This window comes from Pelophylax lessonae (genome assembly GCF_965119305.1).
Source record: "Pelophylax lessonae genome assembly, chromosome: 5".
Classification (NCBI taxonomy): domain Eukaryota; kingdom Metazoa; phylum Chordata; class Amphibia; order Anura; family Ranidae; genus Pelophylax; species Pelophylax lessonae.
Genome location: NC_138772.1, coordinates 459,171,788 through 459,185,224, shown reverse-complemented (window position 1 = coordinate 459,185,224; position 13,437 = coordinate 459,171,788). Strand labels below are relative to the sequence as shown.

At 52.0% G+C, this 13,437-nt stretch overlaps 1 protein-coding gene across 1 annotated transcript in view; it reads left to right on the top strand.

Annotated features, from left to right (window-relative positions):
* Positions 1 to 8,256: 8,256 nt before the first annotated feature.
* The window catches only part of ZBTB10 (zinc finger and BTB domain containing 10), a 48,304-nt gene continuing 43,123 nt past the window's right edge, over positions 8,257 to 13,437 (top strand). Inside the window, exon 1 of the mRNA XM_082259672.1 lies at positions 8,257 to 9,160. Within this exon, the coding sequence (XP_082115798.1) occupies positions 8,477 to 9,160 (684 nt within the window). The 5' untranslated portion in view covers positions 8,257 to 8,476. The remainder of the gene's footprint in view (positions 9,161 to 13,437) is intronic.

Genomic DNA, 13,437 nt, shown 5'->3' with positions numbered 1-13,437 from the left:
CCTGTGGGCTAATTTTTGGTGCCTGTACTGGCCGACACTTACTTCTGTATCCTGTGAATGCATAATGTACCTCCAGCCACAGAATACAAAGTTCTTTGCTGTCAGGTGAACGCCTGTACTGGCCGACACTTACTTCTGTATCCTGTGAATGCCTAATGTACCTCCAGCCACAGAAAACCAAGTTCTTTGCTGTCAGGTGAACGCCTGTGGGCTATTTTTTGGGGTCTGTACTGGTCGACACTTACTTCTGTATCCCTAATGTACCTCCTGCCCCAGAAAACCAAGTTCTTTGCTGTCAGGTGAACGCCTGTTGGCTAATTTTTGGGACCTGTACTGACCAACACTTACTTCTGTATCCTGTGAATGCCTAATGTACCTCCAGCCACAGAAAACCAAGTTCTTTGCTGTCGAGTGAATGCCTGTGGGCTAATTTTTGGGGCCTGTACTGGCCGACACTTACTTCTGTATCCTGTGAATGCCTAATGTACCTCCAGCCACAGAAAACCAAGTTCTTTGCTATCAGGTGAATGCCTGTGGGCTAATTTTTGGGGCCTGTACTGGCCGACACTTACTTATGTATCCTGTGTATGCCTAATGTACCTCCAGCCACAGAAAACCAAGTTCTTTGCTGTAGGGTGAATGCCTGTGGGCTAATTTTTGGGGCCTGTGCTGGCTGACACTTACTTCTGTATCCTGTGAATGCCTAATGTACCTCCAGCAACAGAAAACCAAGTTCTTTGCTGTCAGGTGAACACCTGTGGGCTAATTTTTGGGGCCTGTACTGGCCGACACTTCTGTACCCTGTGTATGCCTAATGTTCCTCCAGCCACAGAATACAAAGTTCTTTGCTGTCAGGTGCATGCAGGTGTGTTAATTTTTGGGGCCTGTACTGGCCGACACTTACTTCTGTATCCTGTGAATGCCTAATGTACCTCCAGCCACGAATACAAAGTTCTTTGCTGTCAGGTGTACACCTGTGGGCTAATTTTTGGGGCCTGTACTGGCCGACACTTACTTCTGTATCCTGTGAATGCCTAATGTACCTCCAGCCACAGAATACAAAGTTCTTTGCTATCAGATGAACGCCTGTTGGCTCATTTTTGGGGCCTGTACTGGCCTACACTTACTTCTGTATCCTGTGAACGCCTAATGTACCTCCAGCCACAGAATACAAAGTTCTTTGCTGTCAGATAAACACCTGTGGGCTATTTTTTGGGGCCTGTACTGGTCGACACTTACTTCTGTATCCTGTGAATGCCTAATGTACCTCCAGCCACAGAATACAATGTTCTTTGCTGTCAGGTGAACGCATGTTGGATAATTTTTGGGGCCTGTACTGGCCGACACTTACTTCTTTATCCTGCGAATGCCTAATTTTTCAGACTGGCATTGAAAATCAATGGGTCTGTAAAGGTTCCGCTAAATTGTGGAATGGATGTGGACCCATTTTACAGATGTGTGAATGGACCATATATGTATTTGACATATATTTACCGCCTGCTGTCAGTTCTGACTGATTTAGAAAAAAACGAAATACATTTTTTTGCTGAAAAAAAATAAAAAATTTATGGCAACTTTTCCAATAGCAATACTTCTGGTATGTCAGTGTCCATGCTGTGGGACTATGTGCGCACAGCTAGTAAGTATTTTGTGGCTGCAAACATGACCTGGAGGTTTTTCATGTTAGCCTGTCATTAAAATGAATGGGGTTCGCAAACATTTGAGCAAGTTCGCCTATCGTGTTCGCGAACCGCCCCGGCAGATGTTCGTCCATCACTAGATGCCACATCGTTTGATGGAAATGAAAATTATCAACCTACAGAGGGCTGAATTCAAAGACACCCCGAAAATCAAAGTGAAAAAATAATGCAGCAGGCTAGTCCATTTTGCTTAAATTTCATTGCAGCATCTCAAAATGGTACTCAGTAGTTTGTATGGCCCCCACGGGCTTGTATGCATGCCTGACAAGGTCGGGGCATGATCCTTATGAGATGACAGATGGTGTCCTGGGGTATTTCCTCCCAGATCTGGACCAGGGCATCACTGAGCTCCTGAACAGACTGAGGTGCAATTTGGCAGTGTCCAATGGACTGAAAAATAATGTCCCAGAGGTGTTCTATTGGATTTAGGTCCAGCGAGTGTGGGGGCCATTCAATGGCATCAATTCCTTCATCCTCCAGGAACTGGCTGCATACTCTCACCACATGAGGCCAGTCATTGTCGTGCACCAGGAGGAACCCTCAACCCAGGACCCACTTCACCAGTGTAGGGTCTGACAATGGGTCCACGGATTTCATCCAGATATCTAATAGCAGTCAGGGTGCCCTTTTCTAGTCTATAGAGGTTTGTGCGCCCCTCCATGGATATGCCTCCCCAGACCATCACTGACCCACCAAACCGGTCATGCTGAACGATGTTACAGGCAGCAGTATGTTCTCCATGGCTTCTCCAGACCCTATCTAGTCTGTCACATGTGCTCAGGGTGAACCTGCTGTCATCTGTGAAAAGCACAGGGCACCAGTGGCGGACCTGACAATTCTGGTGTTCAATGAGCACAGGGCCCACAGGAGGACGTTGTACCCTCATGATGTCTGTTTCTGATTGTTTGGTCAGAGACATTCACACCAGTGGCCTGCTGGAGGTCATTTTGTAGAACTCTGGCAGTGCTTATCCTGTTCCTCCTTGCACAAAGGAGCAGATACCGGTCCTGCTGATGGGTTAAGGACCTTCTACAGCCCCGTCCAGGTTTCCTAGAATCTCCTCGGTGCTCTTGAGACTGTGCTGGGAGACACAGCAAACCTTCTGGCTATGGAACGTACTGATGTTCTATTCTGGAGGAGTTGGACTGCCTGTGCAACCTCTATAAGGTCCAGGTATCGCCTCATGCTACCAGTAGTGACACTGACCCTAGCCAAATACAAAACTAGTGAAAAACAGTCAAAATGAGAAGAAAAAAAAAAGTTAGTGGCTTCCATTTGTAAAACCATTCCTGTTTTGGAGGTTGTCTCATTGTTGCCTATCTAGTGCACCTGTTGTTAATTTCATTACCACCAAAGCAGCTGAAACTGATTAACAACCCCCTCTGCTACTTAACTGACCAGATCAATATCCCAGGAGTGTAATTGACCTGATGCTATATTCTGATTAAAAAGTGCTCCTTTAATTTATTTGCGCTGTCAGTGTACACACCTTAGTGTGAGTGTGTGTATATAGTAGGTCTGAACGATATTCGATGTGAACATCGATATCGCGCTGCGAGCGTGGGCGATGGTTACATCGCCGGAACATGCGATATGGAAGGCAGAGAAGTCTGGACTCACAGTGGTGGTAGAAGAACACAGCCTGACATTCGTCCCACATGTTCAGTCTGCACTGCAGCTAGTTCTCCTGACTGAGCGGTGAGCAGTGCGCCGTGAGCAGCGGCACAGCGAACCAATCACGCGTGCCTGCACACCTGATTGGTTCGCTGTGCCGCTACTCACGACGTGATTGGTTCGCTGTGCCACTGCTCACCCCTCAGTCAGGAGAACTAGCTGCAGGGCAGACTGAACATGTGGGATGGGTGTCAGGCTGTGTTCTTCTACCACCACTGTGAGTCCAGACTTCTCTGCCTTCCACCACCACCACACTCTCTTCTTAACCTGCAGTCCCCTACATTAACCTTTGCCTGCCCTGTATGGTACAATCAGAAGAAGGCTGCACTTTCCCTACAGTAACATTAACCCTGTATGGTAAAATCAGAAGGCTGCGCTACTTCCCTACAGTAAAGGCCCGTACACACGTACCGATCGTCGGCATACAAACGTCGGCGGACGAAAGATCTGCCGATTGTACGCGTGTTAGTATGGTGCCTCCGACAGATGTCTGCGCACAATCCGCGGACAAAAGTCTTTCTTGCAAACATGAAAATTTTTGTCTGCGGACTCCAGAACGGACGATTGTTCGCCTGTCAGTACAGAATTCGGCCGACAGACCGCAGATTTGCAAGACTGGGCATGCTCAGAAAATTAAAAACACAGGGAAAGTTAACCATTACATGACATCACTTCTGCAGTCAGCTGAAGTCTGCAGACAAAATTCTTGTGCTGTCCTTGTGCTGTCTTTGCACTTTTCAACAGACACCGACATCCCGGGGAGAAAAGAGGAACATTTGTATGCCGACCATCGGTACGTGTGTACGGGGCTTTACATTAACCCTGTATGGTACAATCAAAAGGCTGCACTAATACCGCAATATATATCGTTGGGAAAAGAAAATACTGCAATGTAATTTTTTTACAATATGGTGCAGCCCTAGTGTATATATATATATATATATATATATATATATATATATATATGAGGATGTCAGTGCTGAGTGAGGTACTGTGGCGTTCTCACACACTGACCCCGGGAGGGAGTACACTATGTTGCTTGGACCCCTGAAGAGTGAGGGTCCCCTATGTGAGGGTGCAGTGTGTGTTGATCGGGCCCCTATATGAGGGTGCAGTGTGTGTTGCTCGGGGCCCCTATGTGAGGGTGCAGTGTGTGTTGCTCGGGCCCCTATGTGAAGGTGCAGTGTGTGTTGCTCAGGCCCCTATGTGAGGGTGCAGTGTGTGTTGATCGGGCCCCTATATGAGGGTGCAGTGTGTGTTGCTCGGGGCCCCTATGTGAGGGTGCAGTGTGTGTTGCTCGGGGGCCCCTATGTGAGGGTGCACTGTGTGTTGATTGGGGCCCCTATGTGAGGATCCAGTGTGTGTTGCTCGGGCCCCTATATGAGGGTCAGTGTGTGTTGCTCGGGCCCCTATGTCAGGGTGCAGTGTGTGTTGCTCGGGGCCCTATGTCAGGGTGCAGTATGTGTTGCTCGGGGCCCTATGTGAGGGTGCAGTGTGTGTTGCTCGGGCCCCTATATGAGGGTGCACTGTGTGTTGATCGGGGCCCCTATGTGAGGATGCAGTGTGTGTTGCTCGGGGCCCTATATGAGGGTCAGTGTGTGTTGCTCGGGCCCCTATGTCAGGGTGCAGTGTGTGTTGCTCGGGGCCCTATGTCAGGGTGCAGTGTGTGTTGCTCGGGGCCCTATATGAGGGTGCAGTGTGTGTTGCTCGGGCCCCTATGTGAGGGTGCAGTGTGTGTTGCTCGGGCCCCTATATGAGGGTGCACTGTGTGTTGATCGGGGCCCCTATGTGAGGATGCAGTGTGTGTTGCTCGGGGCCCTATATGAGGGTCAGTGTGTGTTGCTCGGGCCCCTATGTGAGGGTGCAGTGTGTGTTGATCGGGGCCCTATGTGAGGGTGCAGTGTGTGTTGCTCGGGTCCCTATGTGAGGGTGCAGTGTGTGTTGCTCGGGCCCCTATGTGAGGGTGCAGTGTGTGTTGATCGGGCCCCTATGTGAGGGTGCAGTGTGTGTTGATCGGGGGGCCCTATGTGAGGGTGCAGTGTGTGTTGCTCAGGGCCCTATATGAGGGTGCAGTGTGTGTTGCTCGGGCCCCTATGTGAGGGTGCAGTGTGTGTTGATCGGGGGGCCCTATGTGAGGGTGCAGTGTGTGTTGATTGGGCCCCTATGTGAGGGTGCAGTGTGTGTTGCTCGAGCCCCTATATGAGGGTGCAGTGTGTGTTGCTCGGGGCCCTATGTGAGGGTGCAATGTGTGTTGCTCGGGGCCCTATATGAGGGTGCAGTGTGTGTTGCTCGGGCCCTTATATGAGGGTGCAGTGTGTGTTGCTCGGGCTCCTATATGAGGGTGCAGTGTGTGTTGCTCGGGCCCCTATGTGAGGGTGCAGTGTGTGTTGCTCAGGGCCCTATGTGAGGGTGCAGTGTGTGTTGATCGGGCCCCTATGTGAGGGTGCAGTGTGTGTTGCTCGGGCCCCTATGTGAGGGTGCAGTGTGTGTTGCTCGGCCCCTATGTGAGGGTGCAGTGTGTGTTGCTTGGGCCCCTATGTGAGGGTGCAGTGTGTGTTGCTCAGGCCCTTATATGAGGGTGCAGTGTGTGTTGCTCGGGCCCTTATATGAGGGTGCAGTGTGTGTTGCTCAGGCCCTTATATGAGGGTGCAGTGTGTGTTGCTCGGGCCCCTATGTGAGGGTGCAGTGTGTGTTGCTCGGGCCCCTATGTGAGGGTGCAGTGTGTGTTGCTCGGGCCCCTATGTGAGGGTGCAGTGTGTGTTGCTCGGGCCCCTATGTGAGGGTGCAGTGTGTGTTGCTCGGCCCCTATGTGAGGGTGCAGTGTGTGTTGCTCGGGCCCCTATGTGAGGGTGCAGTGTGTGTTGCTCGGCCCCTATGTGAGGGTGCAGTGTGTGTTGCTCGGGCCCTTATATGAGGGTGCAGTGTGTGTTGCTCGGGCCCTTATATGAGGGTGCAGTGTGTGTTGCTCAGGCCCTTATATGAGGGTGCAGTGTGTGTTGCTCAGGCCCTTATATGAGGGTGCAGTGTGTGTTGCTCGGGCCCCTATGTGAGGGTGCAGTGTGTGTTGCTTGGGCCCCTATGTGAGGGTGCAGTGTGTGTTGCTCGGGCCCCTATGTGAGGGTGCAGTGTGTGTTGCTCGGGCCCCTATGTGAGGGTGCAGTGTGTGTTGCTCGGCCCCTATGTGAGGGTGCAGTGTGTGTTGCTCGGGCCCCTATGTGAGGGTGCAGTGTGTGTTGCTCGGGGCCCTATGTGAGGGTGCAGTGTGTGTTGATCGGGCCCCTATGTGAGGGTGCAGTGTGTGTTGCTCGGGCCCCTATGTGAGGGTGCAGTGTGTGTTGCTCGGCCCCTATGTGAGGGTGCAGTGTGTGTTGCTCGGGCCCTTATATGAGGGTGCAGTGTGTGTTGCTCGGGCCCTTATATGAGGGTGCAGTGTGTGTTGCTCGGGCCCTTATATGAGGGTGCAGTGCGTGTTGCTCGGGCCCCTATATGAGGGTGCAGTGTGTGTTTCTCGGGCCCCTATGTGAGGGTGCAGTGTGTGTTGATCGGGCCCCTATGTGAGGGTGCAGTGTGTGTTGATCGGGGCCCTATGTGAGGGTGCAGTGTGTGTTGCTCGGGCCCTTATATGAGGGTGCAGTGTGTGTTGCTCAGGCCCTTATATGAGGGTGCAGTGTGTGTTGCTCGGGCCCCTATGTGAGGGTGCAGTGTGTGTTGCTCGGGCCCCTATGTGAGGGTGCAGTGTGTGTTGCTCGGGCCCCTATGTGAGGGTGCAGTGTGTGTTGCTCGGGCCCCTATGTGAGGGTGCAGTGTGTGTTGCTCGGCCCCTATGTGAGGGTGCAGTGTGTGTTGCTCGGGCCCCTATGTGAGGGTGCAGTGTGTGTTGCTCGGCCCCTATGTGAGGGTGCAGTGTGTGTTGCTCGGGCCCTTATATGAGGGTGCAGTGTGTGTTGCTCGGGCCCTTATATGAGGGTGCAGTGTGTGTTGCTCAGGCCCTTATATGAGGGTGCAGTGTGTGTTGCTCAGGCCCTTATATGAGGGTGCAGTGTGTGTTGCTCGGGCCCCTATGTGAGGGTGCAGTGTGTGTTGCTCGGGCCCCTATGTGAGGGTGCAGTGTGTGTTGCTCGGGCCCCTATGTGAGGGTGCAGTGTGTGTTGCTCGGGCCCCTATGTGAGGGTGCAGTGTGTGTTGCTCGGCCCCTATGTGAGGGTGCAGTGTGTGTTGCTCGGGCCCCTATGTGAGGGTGCAGTGTGTGTTGCTCGGGGCCCTATGTGAGGGTGCAGTGTGTGTTTATCGGGCCCCTATGTGAGGGTGCAGTGTGTGTTGCTCGGGCCCCTATGTGAGGGTGCAGTGTGTGTTGCTCGGCCCCTATGTGAGGGTGCAGTGTGTGTTGCTCGGGCCCTTATATGAGGGTGCAGTGTGTGTTGCTCGGGCCCTTATATGAGGGTGCAGTGTGTGTTGCTCGGGCCCCTATATGAGGGTGCAGTGTGTGTTTCTCGGGGCCCTATGTGAGGGTGCAGTGTGTGTTGATCGGGCCCCTATGTGAGGGTGCAGTGTGTGTTGATCGGGGCCCTATGTGAGGGTGCAGTGTGTGTTGCTCGGGCCCTTATATGAGGGTGCAGTGTGTGTTGCTCGGGCCCTTATATGAGGGTGCAGTGTGTGTTGCTCGGGCCCCTATATGAGGGTGCAGTGTGTGTTGCTCGGGCCCTTATATGAGGGTGCAGTGTGTGTTGCTCGGGCCCTTATATGAGGGTGCAGTGTGTGTTGCTCGGGGCCCTGAGTTGGGTGCGGTGTGCGCGCACTGTGTACAGAGAGGAGGCCCCCCCCTCCCTCAGCTGCTCCCCCACCCCCACCTTACCCGCCCCCCTGACTCCCCCTCTCCGGACAGCGCCCCGGTGCATTGTGGGCTCAGTCCGTTGTTCATTTGCCATTCGACCTCGGCCGTGCAGAGAGCGGCGTTTGTGGGCGCCATTGTGTGAGGCGAGCCCGGGAGGACAGGACGCGCCGTGTGTGTGAGGGGTGAAGCGGCTCCCAGAAGTCTGTGCGCGGAGGACGGCGGGGGGGAGTCCCGGTCACCTCACGTATCACCGGGCCAGCCTTGTGGTGACATGGCGGAGATGAACCGCAGGACATTGGCCTTCCGGGGAGGAGGTCTGAGCGTCGCCGCCGCTGCCGCCGGGAACAATAACAACAATAATGGCGTCAGCTCGGAGGAGGAGGCCTCGGCCTGGGCTCTGGGCCGGCAGTTGAATGGAGGAGGAGGTGGCGGTGTGGAGGAAGAGGAGGTGGAAGTAGAGCTGGAGCCGGAGGGCCTGCTAGAGGATGACGAGGAGGACGTAGAGGCCTACCCCGGGGCGATGAGGCCGAAGGTGGCGGCGGTAGTGGCGGGCGGAGGGGTTACCGGGCCCTCGGTGAGCGGAGATAGCAGTGAGGAGGATGAAGATGAAGAAGAGGAGGAGGACGAGGATGGCGGGAAGGCAGTGGAGGGGGACGAGGACTGTACCCTGATCCCGGGAGCAGGAGAAGGACCCCGCCGCCTCGGCCTCCTGCCCTCCACCCGGCCCCAGTCCCTTCTCCCCAGCCTGCACTGCTCCTTCCAGGGCTCCTGGCTGCACGAGTACCCATGGCTGCGCTTCTCTCAGGAGACCGGCCTCATGTCCTGCGCCTGGTGCCACTCCAATGAACAGGCCGGACACGACGAGCTCACCAAGGGCACCCGGAGCTACAAGAGGGCCCTGCTGGTCCGACATGAACAGGCCGCCGAACACCGGCTCAACAACCCCGCCGTGCAGGTGAGATTACAACCGGGGAGGGGGACATGGCCTCTGACCTTGGGAGGGAGGGGGGGGGGGGTTGTATGCCATGGCACCACACGGCTGACCTCCAGATGCTGGAAGCACCACGGCTGCCAGTCCACCTACCGGGCCCTTCCCCGGTACCGGAGGTCAGTGTGCCCGGTGCAGAATTGAGGGGGGGGGGGAACCTCTCTCATCCATAATAAAGTTATTCAACTACAATGTCTGCCCTAACCTATGTGATATATGGGGGGCATTTATATCTAAGGTGCCGGGTAATGGGGGTTCAATTTGCCCCACCACCCCTTGGTTATGTCCTGTTGGGGGTCATATTATTGTGGTGGGATAGGGGTGGGCTGGTCACATGCCCTGCTGTGGGGCAGAGATAGGGCTGGGTATGTCAATTATTGCCATCAGGGGTCACAGGTCCTAATGGGGGGGGGGGGGTGTATGATGGGGACTTGTCACATCTTAATGGGGACTGGTCACATGCCTTAATGTGGGGGGGGGGGGTTGTATAATGGACTGGTCACATGTCTAAATGGGGGGGGGTTGATAGGGCTGGTTAAGTACTGGGGGGAGACTGACTGGTCACATGATGAGATGGAGGCTAGTTATATGAATTGTTGTTGGGGGTTGCTAGAGCTGGTCACATGACTCATTGTGGAGGATATTGGGGTCATCACATGTTATAGTGTGGGTGATGGTGCCAATAAATGTCTTATGGGGGGGGGGTGTGATCACATGACTGGGTGCAGGAGGTGGGGGTCCGGTGACATGACCCATTAGGACAGCTGGGAGGAGGAGGCACGTCCTTGGATGTGTCGGTGCACCCCACCCCCGGTGTAAGCTGATTAGTGTGTGTGACACCAGGAAGGGGTGGTGTGTTGAGGGGGATGGGGTGACCTACATTCTGTAAGAGGGACCTGAGCTGGTATAAGAAGCAGGCCGGAAATTTGCACCCCCTCCCCCCTTGTTCCAGTCCCCCCATCTCTTTCCTGTGCCTCCCCACCCCCATCACCCCTCCCCTACTTTCCCCAGGTGGGCGCCGCCCGGCCTATGGACGTGTCGCTACGTGGCTGCTCCCCAATGGCTCCCCGTGCTGTGCCCCGGTGACAGCGCCGGCTGGAAGCGGAATGTTTACTAGCGATCACCGCTGACATGTGACCGCTCGGCGCTCATCCCGTACATAGAGGAGTGAGTGCGATAGGAGATCCCGGTAGACGGACAGCAGAGGACACGGTGCCGGTTACTTCATATAGAGAGGATTAAAGGGACAGTCCACCCGTGTCCCATCCAGTGTCTGACAGATGGAGGGGGAGGGGTCCCAGTACTGATACATGGATGTCATTAGACATCACTTCTAGTCTCTTCTTTTATTATTGTATTCCTATCTATGGATCGTTCTGTACAACAGTAGTCTCCAGGCTGTGTCCCGCCTCCAGATATGGCTGTTTGGGTCATTATTCCTCCCAGTGATCCTGGACACTCTTCTGCCCACTGACCCATACAATGGGGCACTATTCATCCCCATAATACCAAAGATGGGACACTTCACTCCCACTGATAACAGAAAATACATTTCTATTCTCGCTGGCCCCCTAAAGTATGAAGGACAGTAATCTGGTCCTTTGTTTAGAGAGTTTTCAGTCCCCTCTGTAGGAGTATGTTATGTATCCAGCCATTATTGGATTATTTTATAGCTTTTATTTAGGATCAGAAAACCTGTGTGCAGCAGACAAGGAAAGTTAGCAATACTTGAAGGCTGCAATCATCACACCGGACTATTCCATGAATGCACACATAAACCTCACCACTCTTTACAGTGCCAATCATTGTCAATAGTACCCAAACATGGCAAGCAGATGCACATTGGTGAAAATGGTACTTGGGCTTATTTAGCATGTGTAGGGGGGGGGGGGTAGCCTATTGAAATAAATGTTCTACCCAATGCTTGTAAAGCAAAGATGCATGTTTATGAAACAGTCAGTGTGAATCTAGCCTCAGGGTCCATGTGTTGCATTGTGTATGCATGTAGTGCATTGTGGTACCATTCAGTTTGAATAACAATGAAGGAATGCACATGCAGAGCAGCACACCATGGCACATAACATACTACAGCGCTTTATGGCGTGCAGTGTCTGTAAAAAGTGTTATGTAGGCAGAATGTTCAAGTGAATGAGACCCCTTCACAAAACGCAGGCTTGTATTCAAGCAGCGCAACAGATCCGATAGATGAAAACTCAGTTATAGAGAGCACTAAGAGCGCATTACACCAGCCAGCATGTGTTGTGCACACTGGTATGTTGTGTAGGGGCAGCATGATGTATTGTGATGTCACATCACACAGTTAACTTTTTACCCCTTCTATAAGAATAAGTATTCTTTATTGCCCTACAGCTTGTTGCTCTGTGGTGCATTTACGTTCGGTGCCATGCACTGTGTAAAATTGCACATGCTGGAATTTTCTTGCATTCCATATGTATGGTGTGAACATAAGCACATGTAGAAAATTGTTTTCTATGTGTCCTAGCATTGAGCCTGCATTATTCAATGCATCTCAAATCACCCAATGTGAATGAGCCCTAAATTGTAGACCTCAAACACATCACTAAGCAACCAAACTGCATTTACTATATAAGAGTAGCTTTACATATGCGGGTCACAAGTACAGCACATTCATTCAATGGGCTGCTGTACTCGCGTAAAATGCTGGGAAAGCGTCCCCGAACATTTTTTAAAAATGCACTACATGGAACCCAATGATGCTTATGTAGGGATGCCATTAATATTAGCACCCCTGTGCACATGCTAAAGTGCAGCACATTTTCCCTGTGGATCGGTACCACGCACTTTATGCACGTATCCCTGACTGACACATATGTGAACCTGGGCTTAAAAAGGGGAAGTCCTGTTTTCCCACCCCCTCCTCTCCCATATTTGGACTGTCTTATTTTCGGGGGAGGGGGGAGTGGGTACCTGCTTTTGACAGTTACCTGCGCTTTTGCTTTGTCCACCCAGGTCTCTGGCTGGTCAGGTAGGCCCCGGGCCTCCATATACATTTTTCTTTTTTTCTAAATCTGAATGTGTGCATTTAGATCAGTCTTTCTCAATATTATTTAACATGGGGGAACCCTGAAGATTGCAGCTTACCATTTCATAGATTTGATGGCTTTATTGCCTTTATTTTGTAGGCTTTCTTTATATATCAATTTTTCTATATTTATCAATTTGAATATGTAGTACAGATCAAACATTCCGCATTGAATAAGCCAAGTGCATGGATCAACATTATGTCAAACTGGTATCCAATAAGCACTGTAGAGCAAAGGGTAAAGTTGTGACATTGTTTCTGGAGCGTAAACTTCTATTTTCATCCAGTGATACAGCCAGTAAGTCTGTTGTTTTTCAATAGTCACTCCACGCTCACAGGTGCAATCATTACTTCCCTCATTTAACCCTACCCAATATAGACAAAGTTGCTAACGTCCTGCTAACTACCTGTCCCCTGAATCCTGTTCCCTTGGCTCAATTCTACACTCTCTAACTCATCTTCAATCTCTCCTTCTCTTCTGGCATCTTCCCCAACTCTCTAAAGCAGGGATCCTCAAACTATGGCCCTCCAGCTGTTGCGGAACTACACGTCCCATGAGGCATTGTAAAACTCTGACATTCACAGACATGACTAGGCATTATGGGAATTGTAGTTCCTGAACAACTGGAGGGCCGTAGTCTGAAGACCCCCCCTGCTCTAAAACATGTTCTAGTCATCCCCATACTTAAAAAGCCTTCACTGGACCCCATCAATCTCAACAACCTACGTCCCATCTCACCCCCCCCCCCTTTTTATCAAAACTCCTTGAGCGTTTGGTCTACCAACTGACCAAGCGACCACTTCACCGAGAATAACCTCCCTGATCACCTTCAGTCTGGATTTTGCCTTCAACACTCCACAGAAACTGCCCTCCTAAAACTAACGAACGATCTACTAATGACCAAAACCAATGGACGTTATTCTGTACTCCTACTACTGGACCTCTCTGCTGTCTTTGATACGGTTGACCACCCCCCCCCCCCCTTCTCAAAAAAACTCCACGCCTTTGGTTTCCATGACTGTACTCTTCGCTGGTTCTCTTCCTACATATCCAACTGCACCTTTAGCACTCCTTATCATTTTTTGTCATCCTCTCCTCTTCCTTTCTTTCTCTGTTGGGGTCCCCAAACGTTCAGCTGCAAGCTGTCACAGCTGGGTGCCCACGCTTGTAATGCTGGGG